General features: G+C 36.3%; 1 protein-coding gene across 1 annotated transcript; it reads left to right on the top strand.

The window, feature by feature from the left end:
• Positions 1-322: 322 nt before the first annotated feature.
• Positions 323-7,276, top strand: LOC117619270 (ATP-dependent Clp protease proteolytic subunit 3, chloroplastic). The gene is made up of 5 exons (XM_034349186.1): positions 323-802; positions 1,090-1,204; positions 4,171-4,346; positions 6,591-6,686; positions 6,776-7,276. The coding sequence occupies exons 1-5, from the start codon at positions 488-490 to the stop codon at positions 7,067-7,069; spliced, it is 996 nt and encodes a 331-aa protein (XP_034205077.1). The 5' UTR covers positions 323-487; the 3' UTR covers positions 7,070-7,276.
• Positions 7,277-14,222: the final 6,946 nt, after the last annotated feature.

Here is a 14,222-nt window from a genome sequence, read left to right as displayed (position 1 = left end):
ACTACTATTCATTACTGTTCATTTGGCGGCTTTGATAGAGTTTGTCTGTCACGGGTGAATAGTGATGAATAGTGATTTTCTCAGCCTATAAATAAGAAGAGAAACGAAAGAAGAAGAAGCAGAAAAAAAGAAAAAAAGAAAAGAGAGAAGAGAAAGCAGAGAGAAATTTTCCTAGAGAGAAAATTCAGTGAGCCACATATGTTGTAAACACTAAAGTTGTAGCCATATCATTTTATAGTGAAAGGTTACCGCTACTGCTCTCCGAGGACGTACAGTCTGCAAGATTTTGGTGTTGGAGATAGTATTTGGGTCTTTTATTTGTCGAAAGACGTCAACTTTAATATAATTGCAGAACGGCATCGTTCTCGCACTTGCCCTTTCGTCAAAAGGCTCATCCTATTTTTCCTTCCTTCCCAATTCGACAGAATTTTCTCAGATAAAGGAAAAAGGGTGAGCTCAAACAGAGACAACGAGAGAGAGAACGAGGATGATGACATACGCAGCCTCAGCTTCAAGGCCACTGTGTCCTATTAATGGTGCTTCACAAACCCAAGTACCGATTTCAACCATTGTGAAGAGCAGTAGTCTTAATAGCAGTAGCACTAGTATTAGTTGTCGTAGAAGGAGCAAAGGCGTGTGTGTAATTAAGGCCTTAAAAAGCTCGTCGCCCACAAGACAGACCTTGTCGAGCAATTGGGATTTTCAGACAGCAACTACGTCATCTCCACGGCTGCCCAGATTCGAAGAGCTGGATACTACCAATATGCTTCTCCGTCAGAGAATCATCTTTCTGGGTTCTCAGGTTTTCTTTCTGTCTTTCTCTATTTATTTTCAGTTATTTTTTCTTTGATTGGTTTTTCTATATAGCCATGTTTGCTGGTTTTCTTGCTTCAGCATTGAGTACTTTGACATGGGTTTTGCTCCTTCCTGTCAAATTTGTACTATTTCCTGTTTGTTGAAAGTTAAAAGTGAATATTTGGAATGAATTACTCTCTGTTTGTTTGTGTTTCTTAATTACTAGAAGACTAAATTGATAAATAGGAAATGGTTGCTTTATTTAACTTCTCTTCATTTTCAACTGATGGGCAGGTAGATGACATGACAGCAGATTTGATTATAAGCCAGCTTCTATTTCTAGATGCTGAGGACCCAAAAAAGGACATTAAAATGTTTATCAATTCACCTGGTGGTTCTGTTACCGCTGGTATGTTTAAAACATATTCAGTATGTTTAATCCTAGCACCTCTTCTGAACTATTGCTTTTTGGTTTTTATCTATCCTTGATATTGAAGATAACAAAATTTGCAGATAAAACTACGTAATTTATTATATAAGTTGGGAAACCAATTTACATTTATAATATAATGTAAAGCATGGGCGTGCAAGCTAGTAAGTGAGGAAAACAGCATCATGAAGCCATACTTTGGTATCAAGCACAAAGGATTACATGCATGATAATGTATTATTTTTGCAAAATATTGAATGAGGAAACCTTGAAGAATGAAAACCAAAACAAAAAATCGCAATCCATGTAAAGCAAGTAATATATTGAATTGACTAAGCTTTGATGTATAGTCTACTTACATGTAGCTACGGATCACTACAAATATAATTATTGGATTGAGCTTTTCTAGGTTTTGGCTGTTAGCAGCAACTTGAAAAAAGCCTTCACCTCAAAATTGTGATACCTTTGTCACAATCTCAGAATGTGTCAAACTTGGATACCATGCTTTCATTGCCTTAGGGCATTATTGTCACCAGCTTGGTGGATTTGCCAGTCCCTCCCATATTGTGGAATATCCCCAACAAAAATCGTTTCTCGAAGTTGACTCAATAGACTTATTGTGTTAACTTTTTAGATGATTAAGAAAATCAAAATTTTCAGTTTCTAAGAATAGAGTAGCACTGATTACAGAGAAGGTAATTGTTTAAGTTTGGTCATTTGGGAAGACCCCAGAATGCACCAGCAGTAAGATTGAGTTGATTCAAGTTGATGCAGTAATATGAGGTGAAGTGAAGGTAGACTAGAAGAATGCTCGTCAAATAGTGAGGAAGGATATGATTATTAGAAATGTATTAGATAAGATGCCTTTACCTCAGTATCATGATTGTGCTAATGTTGGACAGTCCAAATAGTTATTCAAACAACTTTTATGTACTGAATGCCTTCTAGACAGACAATATAGATCCTGACCTGTCATCAACTCCATATTCTTGTCTTTAATTTCATATTCCCATGAATATTGACATCTTTGAAAATTGGACTTTTTAAAATCGAACAATGTGAATGCCTTTTATATATGGAAAGCTTTCACATAAAATCCTAGTCATGACACTCTACATCTCTCTTAAATATCCTTGTCCGTAGTTCATTTATTTGAGCTAGGATTTTGGATCTGGATGAGGTAGACTTATTGATGATTCAGTTATGTTTGAAGTGAAAGACAGTGGATGAATTAAGAGTAAATGTGATGATTCATTTTGGCATGCAGACTTTAATGGTTCAATTTGGTATGCTTTCATTAAGAGTAAATACACGCTGCATGAGATGGTTGGGATTCTAATATCATGATTAGAGGTTCAAGCTGATGCCCTTGGAAAGACACCTCTGAAGGCCTCAACTCTTTTGATTTTTTTCTGTAAGATTGCGGTGGGGTATGGGGAATGGGTGAGATTTTGGGAAAACTGCTGGGTTGTGGAAACAAAGTCTTCTCGTTTTCCTCGATTAGTTTAGATTTTCATGATTTCATACTGTTTCCATTGATTGTTTGTGTTCAAGTCGTCCTCTTCTTGTTTTGCTTGGGAATTTGGGTTCCGTAGAAACCTGAATAAACAGGGTGTGGGTGGATTAGTTAATCTGTTGGATGTCGTAGAAAATATCTGTAGGATAAGTTAATGTTTGGTGAAAAGTTAATGATTTTCGGAAGGAGGGGGTTTGGTGCTGAGGAGTGTCCTGTGTTGGCAATTTTAAAGGTGGTTTGGTTGGAGACAAATAGAAGGTAGTTTGAAAGTGTAATGGGGGAGGAGGTCGATCGTTCAATTCTTTGAGTTTAACTTTGAAGACCGGTCTTTTCATTCTAATATTCTTTGATTGGAGTGTTATCTTTGTAGTAAAGTTTTGTAGTTATGTTATTTTGTTAGTTTTCCGTCATTAGATGTTCGGTCTTTGGAGAATAACTTGTCCCCTTTGTTGTATCTTCTCTCTTTTATCTTTACATGATAAAATCTGTTTTTCTCATAAAAAATTGAAGTGAAGAAAAATGAAGAGAGTTCAACAGGAAGAGAAGTAGCAATGGCTATCTGTGTGACTATTGATTTGATATGTTGATTTTGGTCAAGGCCTATTGAATCACTAAATCTTAAGAATGAAGAAATAAAGTGATCGTATTATGTGCCTTTGAAGGTAAAACTTTTGCATTATGCGCCTTCAATTGTAAAACTTTATCATTATGTGCCTTTGATTGTAAAACTTTCTACTATAAAAAGTGTCAATATTTTTCTCTTACATTTTCTGCCGTGTAATCGTATAGTGCGATGTATATGACTTATACAAAAAGGGCATTTTTAAAATATTGCAACTGTATAGTTTTGTGTGCCTTTTGAAGATAACTTTTGAATGTGTGATTATAAGAGAAAATGAATAAACAAGCAAAAATGAATTAATAAAGAAACAATAAGCAAGAAACAAGCAAGTGATGCAATTATAAGGAAGGAGAAACATAGTTGATTTGTGTGAGGGGCAAAGAATATTTATATGGTTTGATGTTGGGTACCCTTAGGTGATATCCGATCAAAGTGGAATGATATTTTGGTGCGATGTTGGATTTATCATTTTGAGTTGACATGGTTCTTTTACCTGAAAGTCCAAATCTTCATCAATTGTTATGCATTTTGAATGACATAGCGGGTGGGAAAATTTCTGTGGGAAGGGAAAGAGTAGGGCAGAGGGCTGAGTGGTATAATGCCAGCAAAATGATTGAAAGAGGTTAGCTGAATAGAAAAACAGTTGAAAACGTGTCCATCTATTTCTGTTTGGGAAAAAATTGGCAGACTCAGGCCTAGCCGGCCCCCCTCTCTTGTTATTGAGAATATGACTTTTGTTGGATTGAGGATAATTTTTTCCCTTAAAGTTCTCTTTTGTTGTTCTTACCAATTTATCGCTGCATACAGGAATGGGAATATATGATGCAATGAAATTGTGCAAGGCAGATGTTTCAACAGTTTGTCTGGGGCTTGCTGCTTCTATGGGGGCATTTCTCCTTGCTGCTGGTACAAAAGGAAAAAGATTCTGCATGCCCAATGCAAGAGTGATGATCCATCAACCTCTTGGAACTGCAGGGGGCAAAGTAAGTGCTTGTTTTCGGCTTATTGTTGTGGATGTCCATATTTATTGGTTGGAGTTCTAAATCCTTTTTGCATGTCTAATATATGCATTATTGTTTGGTATAAAATTTCCTGAAGTTTCATGCTTCTAAGTACTGTTTGTTTTCTGTAATTTTTCAATATTTCCATCTATATTTCTATAAATCTGCTTTTTCACTGGGATCAGTATGTTTATGCTTGGTTTCGTTGCATGTATTATTATTGATCCTGTTTTGTGTTTCTGATTCTAAGTTATAGAGGACCATTAATTGTTTAAGATGTGTTTACAAACTTAGCACACCCGAGACTGAGTCTCCGGTTTGAGGCATGGTCTTTGAGGGTAGTTCAAACATCTTCTTTCATTACTTCATTGCAAGATTTAACTTTTGTATAAATCCAAGTTCTCTTTTGATCAGAGACTGTAACTTATACATTTTGTTTTATATTATTATAGGATTACCCATTCTAAGGGGAAAGTCCATTCTTAACTTTCAATTTCTCTGGAGTGTAAAGTATAAATGAATAATTAAAAAAAAAAATAGCAAAAATACTCAAGGAGGCATTTATAATGCCGTTGGTGCCTGTGTATAATGCTTAATAATGTATCATTTGACTGGGAAAGTTCTTATGCTCAAGAGTAATGTATCATTTGACTAGGAAAGTTCTCGTGCTCAAGAGTAATGTATCATTTGTTCCTAAACAAACTCTCCCATACTCAATAGTTTGTTCACAAGGTAAGGTAACATCCTTAATAGATCACCTTTGTTAGGCTTTTGTGAGCTTTTGTACTTGTGAGTCGTGAGACCTTATTTTTTATCCTCTAGGAGTTGGTTGGTATCAGCCCTGCTTGCCTTTAGGTTGCTCTTCTGGTGTTGGATTTCTGCTCGGAATAAGAAAATCGTGCGACAATAAATCTTAAAGCAGAATGACCAATTTTTTGCATAGTTGCGAGGCTTTGGCTTGTGACAGTTGAGCACTGAGCATCTCCCCTCGCTCCAGTTAATCAAGTGATGCCTGATTTACCTTGAGGTTCATCTGGAGCAAGAGCAAATGAGTCCTCTGTGCTTTTTTAGGACAATATTTTAAAATTTGGCATGTTGGGCACCCAAGGACGTCACGCTTGTGTCTGCCTGCACTTCTTTTGATGCTTTCCTTTGCTATAGAGCGAAAAGCTATCATGTGCTGAACACTTTTATGTATAGAAAAGTATGGCTATCTTATCATAATTAAGATCTCTGCCTCTCTCTCTCTATATAATATATATATTTATATGAAAGATCTTTTCATAATTTATGATTCTACTAGAAAAGGTATAGTCAAAGGTCTGTGGATGTCTACATAAGTAGAAAAAAACGAAGATATATTGACATGTCCTCATGCTTGCAATTTTGGAGGTTGTATGTGTCAGTCACTATGTGTACACATTACATGGGCTTAGACGATACTCATGCCGGTAGCCTCAAATCGTAGTGTACAGATCATGATTTTTAAGGTGATGTTGGGGTCAGCTAAAGCCTCTGTCTAGTGCTTTTTATCTTGTTAGCTTTGGAATTTTCATTAGAATTTTGCTTTTTTCTTGCTGTAGACTTGAATTCTGGAGTTTATGCTTACCCAAGACTCCTGTTTTCTATTGACCAAAAAACAAAAAGACTACTGTTTTCTTTCCCATCCATTTTAAATTTTTATTTCATTGAAATGCAGGGAAAAAGAGCTAACGTCCACTTAAATAACTTTCAAGTTTCAAGTACATACTTTGTGCAATTGAAGTGCCCTTTGTTAGATCTTCAACTTGGGCAGGCTTGTGGTATTGTGATATATATTTTACATTGCCAATTCATTTCCTAATAAGGGATGAGGACTACCGTAGTTGTCTTCGTATAGTGAAATAGATTGGTCCTCTGCCAAAGGAAAGTGTACTTAAATCAACTTTAATAAAGTAATTTACAGCAATCGACTTCATAGCAAAGGTGGAACAATGCAGATGTGGCAAGTACTAGTGTTTTCCTATGATGGTTAAACTTTAACATATCAACGCATGCATTAATTATGTCATGGAGGATTTCAGTCATCTCCTTTCTTTTCTTTTTTATAAATTTCTTCCTGGCTAGAACGCATACATATTGATTAAATATAATGTTAGAATAGTACTGTTTTATTTATTTATTTACAATGCTAATACATCTGTTGGTGGTTCATGATTTATCCTTCAATTTTACATGCGAATTCAGGCAACAGACATGGGTATACGAATTAGAGAAATGGTGTACCACAAGATTAAATTGAACAAAATATTTTCAAGAATCACAGGGAAGCCTTTGGAGCAGGTCAGGCAGCAAATGAGATTTTATTCCATAGTAAATATTCTGTGAGGGAATTTTTCTCTTTCCTTTCTAAATTTCTTTTGTTGCTGCAGATTGAAGAGGACACGGACCGTGATAATTTCATGAATCCTTGGGAAGCCAAGGACTATGGGTTGATTGATGTAGTTATTGATGATGGAAAGCCAGGCTTAGTTGCCCCAATTGGAGATTCCATAACTCCGCCCAGAACACGAGTTTGGGATCAGTGGAAAGTTGAAGGGACCAGGAAAGCCAGAAAGAATTTGCCCTCAGAGCAAAGGATTTCGGATAATGGATATAAAGAGACTGAAGGAAGTGACAATGAGAAAGGAGCCGAGAGGGAAAAGGAAGAACCTGCCGCTATATGATGCATGATAGTGGACATGTCTTATGCGTTTTACATCTGGTTTATTTTGATTATGTTGTAATGTTCACCTCTCATAGTAATCTTGTTATGTAAATTGTTTGTCCAGATAGTGAAAGTAGATTATTAAACATTCGTTAGGTGATTGAAACATTTCTCATTGCACCTGTTGGAAAGGGCACATTTAGATGTTCCACAGACTTTGCTTCTTCGCCGGCGTATCTTATGATCGGCCTATACTTCTCGATTGTGGTGGAGAGCTGGTTGGAATATAGGGGTCAGGTTAAAATATTTGGCTAGAAGTGGGCAAGGTAAGGTTCAGCTCGGTTCACCCTCAAAACTGAAAACAAAATTGAACAGAACTGGTTAGGTTCGTTTTGATTTCTGTTAAAATATTGAGCAATCGAACCAATTCATATCATTTCCAGATCAATTCAGTTCGTTCTGTGAGAGTTGGACTCTTGAATGAGGCCTAAGGATTTGATATTTTAGAAAAATGTAAACTTAACACAGGTCTGATTTTGGTTTAAATCACGAGTAGGATGGTCGAAGCTGTTTAAGTTTGATTTTTAAGCAAGGTGAATTTTTTCAGACAACTTAAGTACGTTTGATTTACGGCACACTTTTAAACAGCCTAAAAGAATTTCTTCGGTCAAAATGGCCAAAATAGGTTTTACGGCAGATTATGGGTTCACCGGTTCATATATTTAGAGCAAGTGCAGCGCAGCACACAAACCCTGGTAACAGGCCCCTCCAGGCCCAATTTTGACCTCCAACGCTCAAAAGGAAGTCTGGGCAAGGCATGGGACCCATTAGCCAAGGCAAGCCTAAGGGCAATTCTGAACTGGGTTCTTGCCCAAAGGCTCTGGCTTGAGCTGTGACGTCACACTGATGTCAGCTAGTGAAAATAAAAGTTTTTTTTACCGTTGGCGCGTGAATTTCGCCAATGGTAAAAAAAATTTGATTTTCACTAGCTGACGCCAACCAAATAGGCCCCAATGGGAAGATGCCACGTGGCGATTCCTGAACGCTCCGATCGAATTTTGTCTAGAAATCCTACATCCTTGATTTTTTTGGCTAAAAAATTGCAAAATAATTCGAAACAAATTTCTAAAGATACCAAAAAATTCTGGATTTTTTCCTTATAAATACCTAACAATTTTATTCATTTTCCACACCAAATCTTCATACAAACTCTTCTCCTTCCAATATTTTTTACTTTCCACTCACATTTTTTTTACTACTTTCCATTTGTATCAAAAAACAAATGGCTTCTTCTATCGAAGCCGGAGGCGAGTGGACAACTTAGGAATATATCATGTTTTGTGAGTGTTTGGTGAAAGTTAGGCCAGTTTGACATTACTGTGCTATAAAAATAATTGATGTTAGATTTACTGTGAGAGAAATCAGCTGTGAAAGAAAGCAGTTTGGCGTTTGGTAAACTTTTTATTAAAAGTGTTGTTGGTACTAAATTCCCGCATAATCAGAAAATGATTGCCGCATAATCATTAAACCCAGCGCCTCTTCGAAACTGATTCCTGCATAATCAGAAAATAAAAGCACCTCAATAGCTGCTTTACCTATAGCTTTCTCTCACAGTAATTTTTAACAATAAGTGATTTTCTTATAGTTTACCAAACGGGCTAGACTTCCCAAATTTTTTTAGAAATCATTTATCACCCCAAATAAGCAATGCCAAATGGGCACGAAGTTATGTCATATGTGGAGAAAAATTTATGGAGAATTTTGTGAAAGATTGGGTTTGCTTTGGACGGAAATGGCCTTGGGTAGTAGGTGGAAAATTTTGAATAAAGAGTTAGGGAAATGGAGAGATGTGTTGGCAAAAGAGAGGGACAACATTCAAAGCGGTTAAAATCTTTCCGATGAGGTAAAATATTTATAAATGCCGTATGTTTCAATTTAATGTAACTTTTTTTTTTCTTGCATAATAATTTGTTTATATTTTCTTGTATAATCATTTTTTTTTTCTTGCATTTCCAATATGTATATATTTTCTTGCATTTATAATCCAAGTTGTTTATATTTTCTTGCATTTACAATTATTTATTTTTAATACATCATACAATCACAAATGTGGTTCGGTGCCATGGGCCAAGGCAAAAAAAGTTTCCTAAATCACCAGTATTGGGACGTTGTGAAGAATTGTTCGAGATTCAAAATAATTTCTAAAAGTTCGACGGTTGTGCTGAATGAGATGCCGCTCCACGATTTGTTGGCAACCGAATTTGCCATTGGACTCCCTAATGGATCAAGACTCACCAGTCCAACGTCGACCAAGCCCTTTTGGGAGAAAGGCAGCACAGGTCAAGAGATGGAGCACTACGAACAATGAATGTGCACAAATTTTGGAGCAAATTGCTAGGAATGGCGCATTGAGAATTGAGAGAGACTGGAAAAGAGAAGAAGCGAACCAGGCATGACATCAAGTATTTGCAATTCAAAGGCAGCAGGCACAAGAACAAGACATGGAGGACAGAAAGATGAAAATCATGATCATGGATACAAGCAATATGTCTCCTGAAGTAAAGTCTTATTGGAAGCTAAAACAAAGAGATATTATGAGAAGAAAGCTTTTCCGTGACGATGGACCTAGCAACACGGATTGGTTAAATAATCAAAACCATTAGGTTGTATTGAAAGAGTTGTCATATATATTAATTTGTTGTATTGTTTCCCTTTTATTCCATGTATATTAATTTGTTGTATTGTTTCCCTTTTATTCAATAAAGAAAGCATTAAACAATATAGCTATTTATTAAAAATATTTCATACATCAAAAAACTTCGTATAATTCAAAACAAATCTTAATTCATTACAAACCACACACAAAACAAAGCATAATTAAAAACAAAGTATAATTAAAAACAAAGTGTAATTCCAAACAAACCACCCACAAAACAAAGCATTAAACTTGACTTCATCCACTGTGATTGCCTTTCATCTCCCATCAGTACTCGATCAAGTTAGCTTGACGTCTCTCTTGAACATACGAATATTGCATTTCCTGATAATGATCATTCATGGGGTTGTTGTATCGACCATCACGAATTAACAATTCGTGCTCCATTGGTTGTCCATTTGCTCCCATCGGCCTTTCATAAATTTTAGTCAATGTCGTGTTCATGGGATCGGGTTCGAACACTTCTGGAGCATCATAATCATACTCATCCTCCACAAACATGTCATGGAGGATGATGCAAGTCATCATAATGCTTCGCAGCGCCTTCTCATCAAGCACCCGAGCAGTACCCCTGATAATTGTCTAACGAGCTTGCAAGATATTGAAATACATTTTCACGTCTTTCCTATAACCTTCTTGAAAGGTAGCAAAGCTTTTTTCCTTCTCGGATTAGGGAATCGGAATTGTTTTCACGAATGTCGTCCACCTAGGATAAATTCCATCGGCGAGGTAGTACGCACTTGAGTATACGGTATTGTTGATTCGGTATGTGATCTAGGGGAAATGACCTCTCAGGACATCGTTGAATACTGGGGATTAACCAAGCACATTGAGGTCATTCTGTGATCCGACAACTCCGAAGAAGCCTTGCCAAACCCAAATGTTGAATGAACCTACGACCTCCAGAATTATACTTTTTTAGCCATTTTGATTCCCATAATCTCCCTACCAAGAAGTTGTGCAATTCTTCCACTGTTAGTGCATGCAATTGATGCTTCCAATCTTGCCCTGGGAAACCTCGAGCCTCACCTTTTTGTACAAGCCCTTGGAGGTCCTTAGCCGTAGGTTTGCGGAGGTACTCCTTCTTGTAGAGGTTTTCTATTGCATCAGAAAATCTGACTAAGTACTCTATGATAGTGGATTTTTCCATCCACGTAATCTCATCCACCTGCTCTGTAGATGCCCCATATGCAGGCATCCGCAAAGCAGCTATAAGTTTTTGGTCCAGAAAAAGACCCAAAACCCCAACAGCATCATACTTCTGAATGAAGTATGTGTCGTAATTGCAAATATCATGCATGATTTTTTTGGAACAAATGAGGCTGCATTCTATATCTCTCTTGAGAAACAAGATATAATGAATTTGGGATAAAGTGATCTAATCAATGCATAATTTTGTATCATTTTGTAGCACTCTACCCTATTGTTTGGTTATGTTTTAAAGTAAAACTTGTGCTTTTAATCTATTTTGTGTTTGCTATTCAGTTCATTGAGCTCTAGGTATCACTTGAGGCATTTGGAGCAAAATGGTGCAAAAAGGTGCAAAAACTAGAGAGTCAGTCAGAAATTCGTTTTAGACATATCTTCTTCATCTGAGCATGTGGTTGGAAAGAAGACATTCATAACTTGAAGATTGTGGGCTCAAAGTTGTTATTTGATTAAGAAAAACCCAATTCGTGAGCCCAAGAATTTGTTCGTCATTTTGACCTAAGCATGACATAATTGATGCTTGGTCATGATGAGCTATGCATGAGGTATTGCTTCTGGTGGGATTTTTTGGTGAAGTGCAGCAGCCAAGAAACTGATTTTTAATTGCAAGTGTTGTGGGTAGAAGTCATATTGAAATCAGATGTCCCCTTTCCTTCTCCCTATAAATACCACTTCCATTCTAAACACTTGCATCAATCACATCCTGGGATTCACAATCCCTCTCTTCCAATTCCTACCAGATCACCCATCCCAGCACAATTCTCACTCAAACATTCATCAACCACAACCTCATACACCTCTCCCAGAAACCATTTCATCCTTCACATTCTCATAATTTCCCAAGCACATCCCCTTCATTTCCCAAACACAATCCACACATCCACACCACTCTTTATCTCTGGCTGCAAGCATACATGGTGGAAGCTGTGAGGAATTCTTGAACAACATAATTCGTTCTTCGCGGGTTTTTCTTACCTTCTCCATATTTTTATTATGATTCAATTGTATTTTCCATTAATAGGGTGTAGCTAATTACCATAGCTAGGGTTTCAATGTAGCCTCACAAGACAGTTTCATGTTTTCAAGTTAATGTTACTCCTTGTTTATTGTTTCTAATTTTCTGGTCTCATTCACTTGTTCTTAGTTGAATCTTTATGCATGTTTAAATAGCTGGCCACTATTAACACCTGCATGTTGGTTATCTAGTTCAAGTTTACATAACATATGACTCTTGAACTGATTAGGACAAACACCATGTTTACATGTTTATTTAGTTCCTTAAAAGCTTAATGGATTCAGATTCATAGTTTAGACTAAACATCATAGCTAAATTGTGTATTCTGAGTCTTGATTAAAACCAAACACCATATGGATAATCATATATAAGAAAGAGCAAACTCCAGAATTTGAATTAATCAACTTAGGTGATTGTTAACTTGTAGCTTGAAATTGTATTGTCATGGTAAAGTTGAACTCCTAGTGCTTGTTTTATTGTTTCTAAATTTTCTAAATATCTACTTGCTGGTCACTTGCTATTTTGCATTCCCTTTTAGTAATTTTCAGTCACTTGCTACTTTGCATTCCCTTTTAGTAAGTTTTCCCTCCAAACAACTAAACTCAACCTTATTTAAATTCTGTTTAGTCTTAGATGAGTCTAAGCAGTAGTAATAAATGTCTTCATCCAAGTCTCTATGGAACGACCTCGTTCTTGCATTCCTATACTATAATTGGTTTGTGCACTTGCGAGAAATAGATAGAGTAAAATCTATCCAACGTAATCTTCCAAGAGATTCTTACCCCGAGACTGCCTATATATGTCCACGTTCAAGGCACGACGACGGTGGTGTTTCCTTGATTCATTAAGCATACACACCGCTACAACAATTTCTTCCTCCTCTTCATTGGCCTCACAATCTTCTTCAGCACGTCTGGGTCTGATTTCTTCCTGCTCTCGCTCTTGCTTCTCCAACACCCTCCTCAGGTTAGACATTGAGAGTAGAATATGTTTTGTAAAATTTAAGAAATGAAAGAATATAGAAGATATGGTGTAAGAGGTATGAGTTGAGGGTGTAGTTTTATAGAGGGATTGAGAAGATAAATATAACACATGGTGCAATCTTAGAGGGTGAAAATCTTATCTGAAATATGAGATTATAATTTTTTTAAGAAATATTCAAAAATCTTATCTGACATGGGACACGTGGCTCAATTTTAGAGGGAAAAAATCTTATCTAAAATCATAGATTAGATTTTTTAAATAAATATCCAAAAATCTTATCTGAAATAAGACACGTGGCAACCAAGAATCTCATTTGAAAATCTTATTCGAAATTTGTGGACACATGTGGTAACCAAAAATCTTATCTGAAAATTTAATTAAAAAATTTAATTCGAACATGTTATCTGAAATTTTAGGTGAGAATTTTATAATAAATAGTAACTCGTGGCAACCGAAAATATTATCTGAAAACCTTACCAAAATTAATGGTTTAAATATAAAAAATAGAAAATAAATTAAAGTGAATAGTGTTTGCCCTTGCCCTTGCCCTTTGGGGTGGAAGTGCTCTTAGAGGGTATTGTAATATCCCACATTGACCAAAGAAAATGGAGTGATGTGCCTTATATGTACATGCCTACCTCCATTTAGTACAAGGCCTTTTATGAGCTCACTGGCTTCGGATTCCGTGGGAACTCCGAAGTTAAGCAAGTTTGGGTTAGAGCAATTCTAGGATGATTGACCCACTAGGAAGTTGCTCGTGAGTTTTCAGAAACAAAACCGTGATGACAAGAGGCCCAAAACGGGCAATATCGTGCTACAGCGGAGCCGATCTGGAATGTGACAGGTATGGTGAATTTTCTATAAATAAGAAGAAAAAAAAACACTTCAGCTAGAAGAAAGATTTAACAATAAGGATGGATGTGTTTTACCCTTAAGTGGAGTTGAGGGTTACAATAATCATTTTGCAAATTCAAGGACCAAAATCCGAATTGGTACAAGTTCAATGACTATTGCTCCTAAAATTCTATTTTTTCAATCTTAATTTATTTTTTTATTTGTGAAAAAAAAAAAGAAAAGAGAATCAATCAAAGCTTGTTTTGTTTTGTTGGTCTTAGATCTTCATTGGGTCTTTTGTATCATGTCCAGGCCCGGCTGATCGAATTAAAAAAGAAAAAGTAAAAAAGGAAAGAAAGAAGCAAAGCTGCGAATGAAAGGCATATATCTCTTGGCGCCAAAACACCGAGAAAC

This window comes from Prunus dulcis, chromosome 2, assembly GCF_902201215.1.
Source record: "Prunus dulcis chromosome 2, ALMONDv2, whole genome shotgun sequence".
NCBI lineage: Eukaryota > Viridiplantae > Streptophyta > Magnoliopsida > Rosales > Rosaceae > Prunus > Prunus dulcis.
The sequence above is the reverse complement of the archived record's forward strand: the minus strand, read 5'-3'. Positions and strand labels throughout refer to the sequence as shown.

Coding starts and splice junctions, on each gene's coding strand:
- LOC117619270 (XM_034349186.1), top strand. CDS start 488: ATGATGACATACGCAGCCTCAGCTTCAAGGCCACTGTGTCCTATTAAT. Junction 1,205..4,170: donor TGGTGGTTCTGTTACCGCTG/GTATGTTTAAAA, acceptor CGCTGCATACAG/GAATGGGAATATATGATGCA. Junction 4,347..6,590: donor TTGGAACTGCAGGGGGCAAA/GTAAGTGCTTGT, acceptor ATGCGAATTCAG/GCAACAGACATGGGTATACG.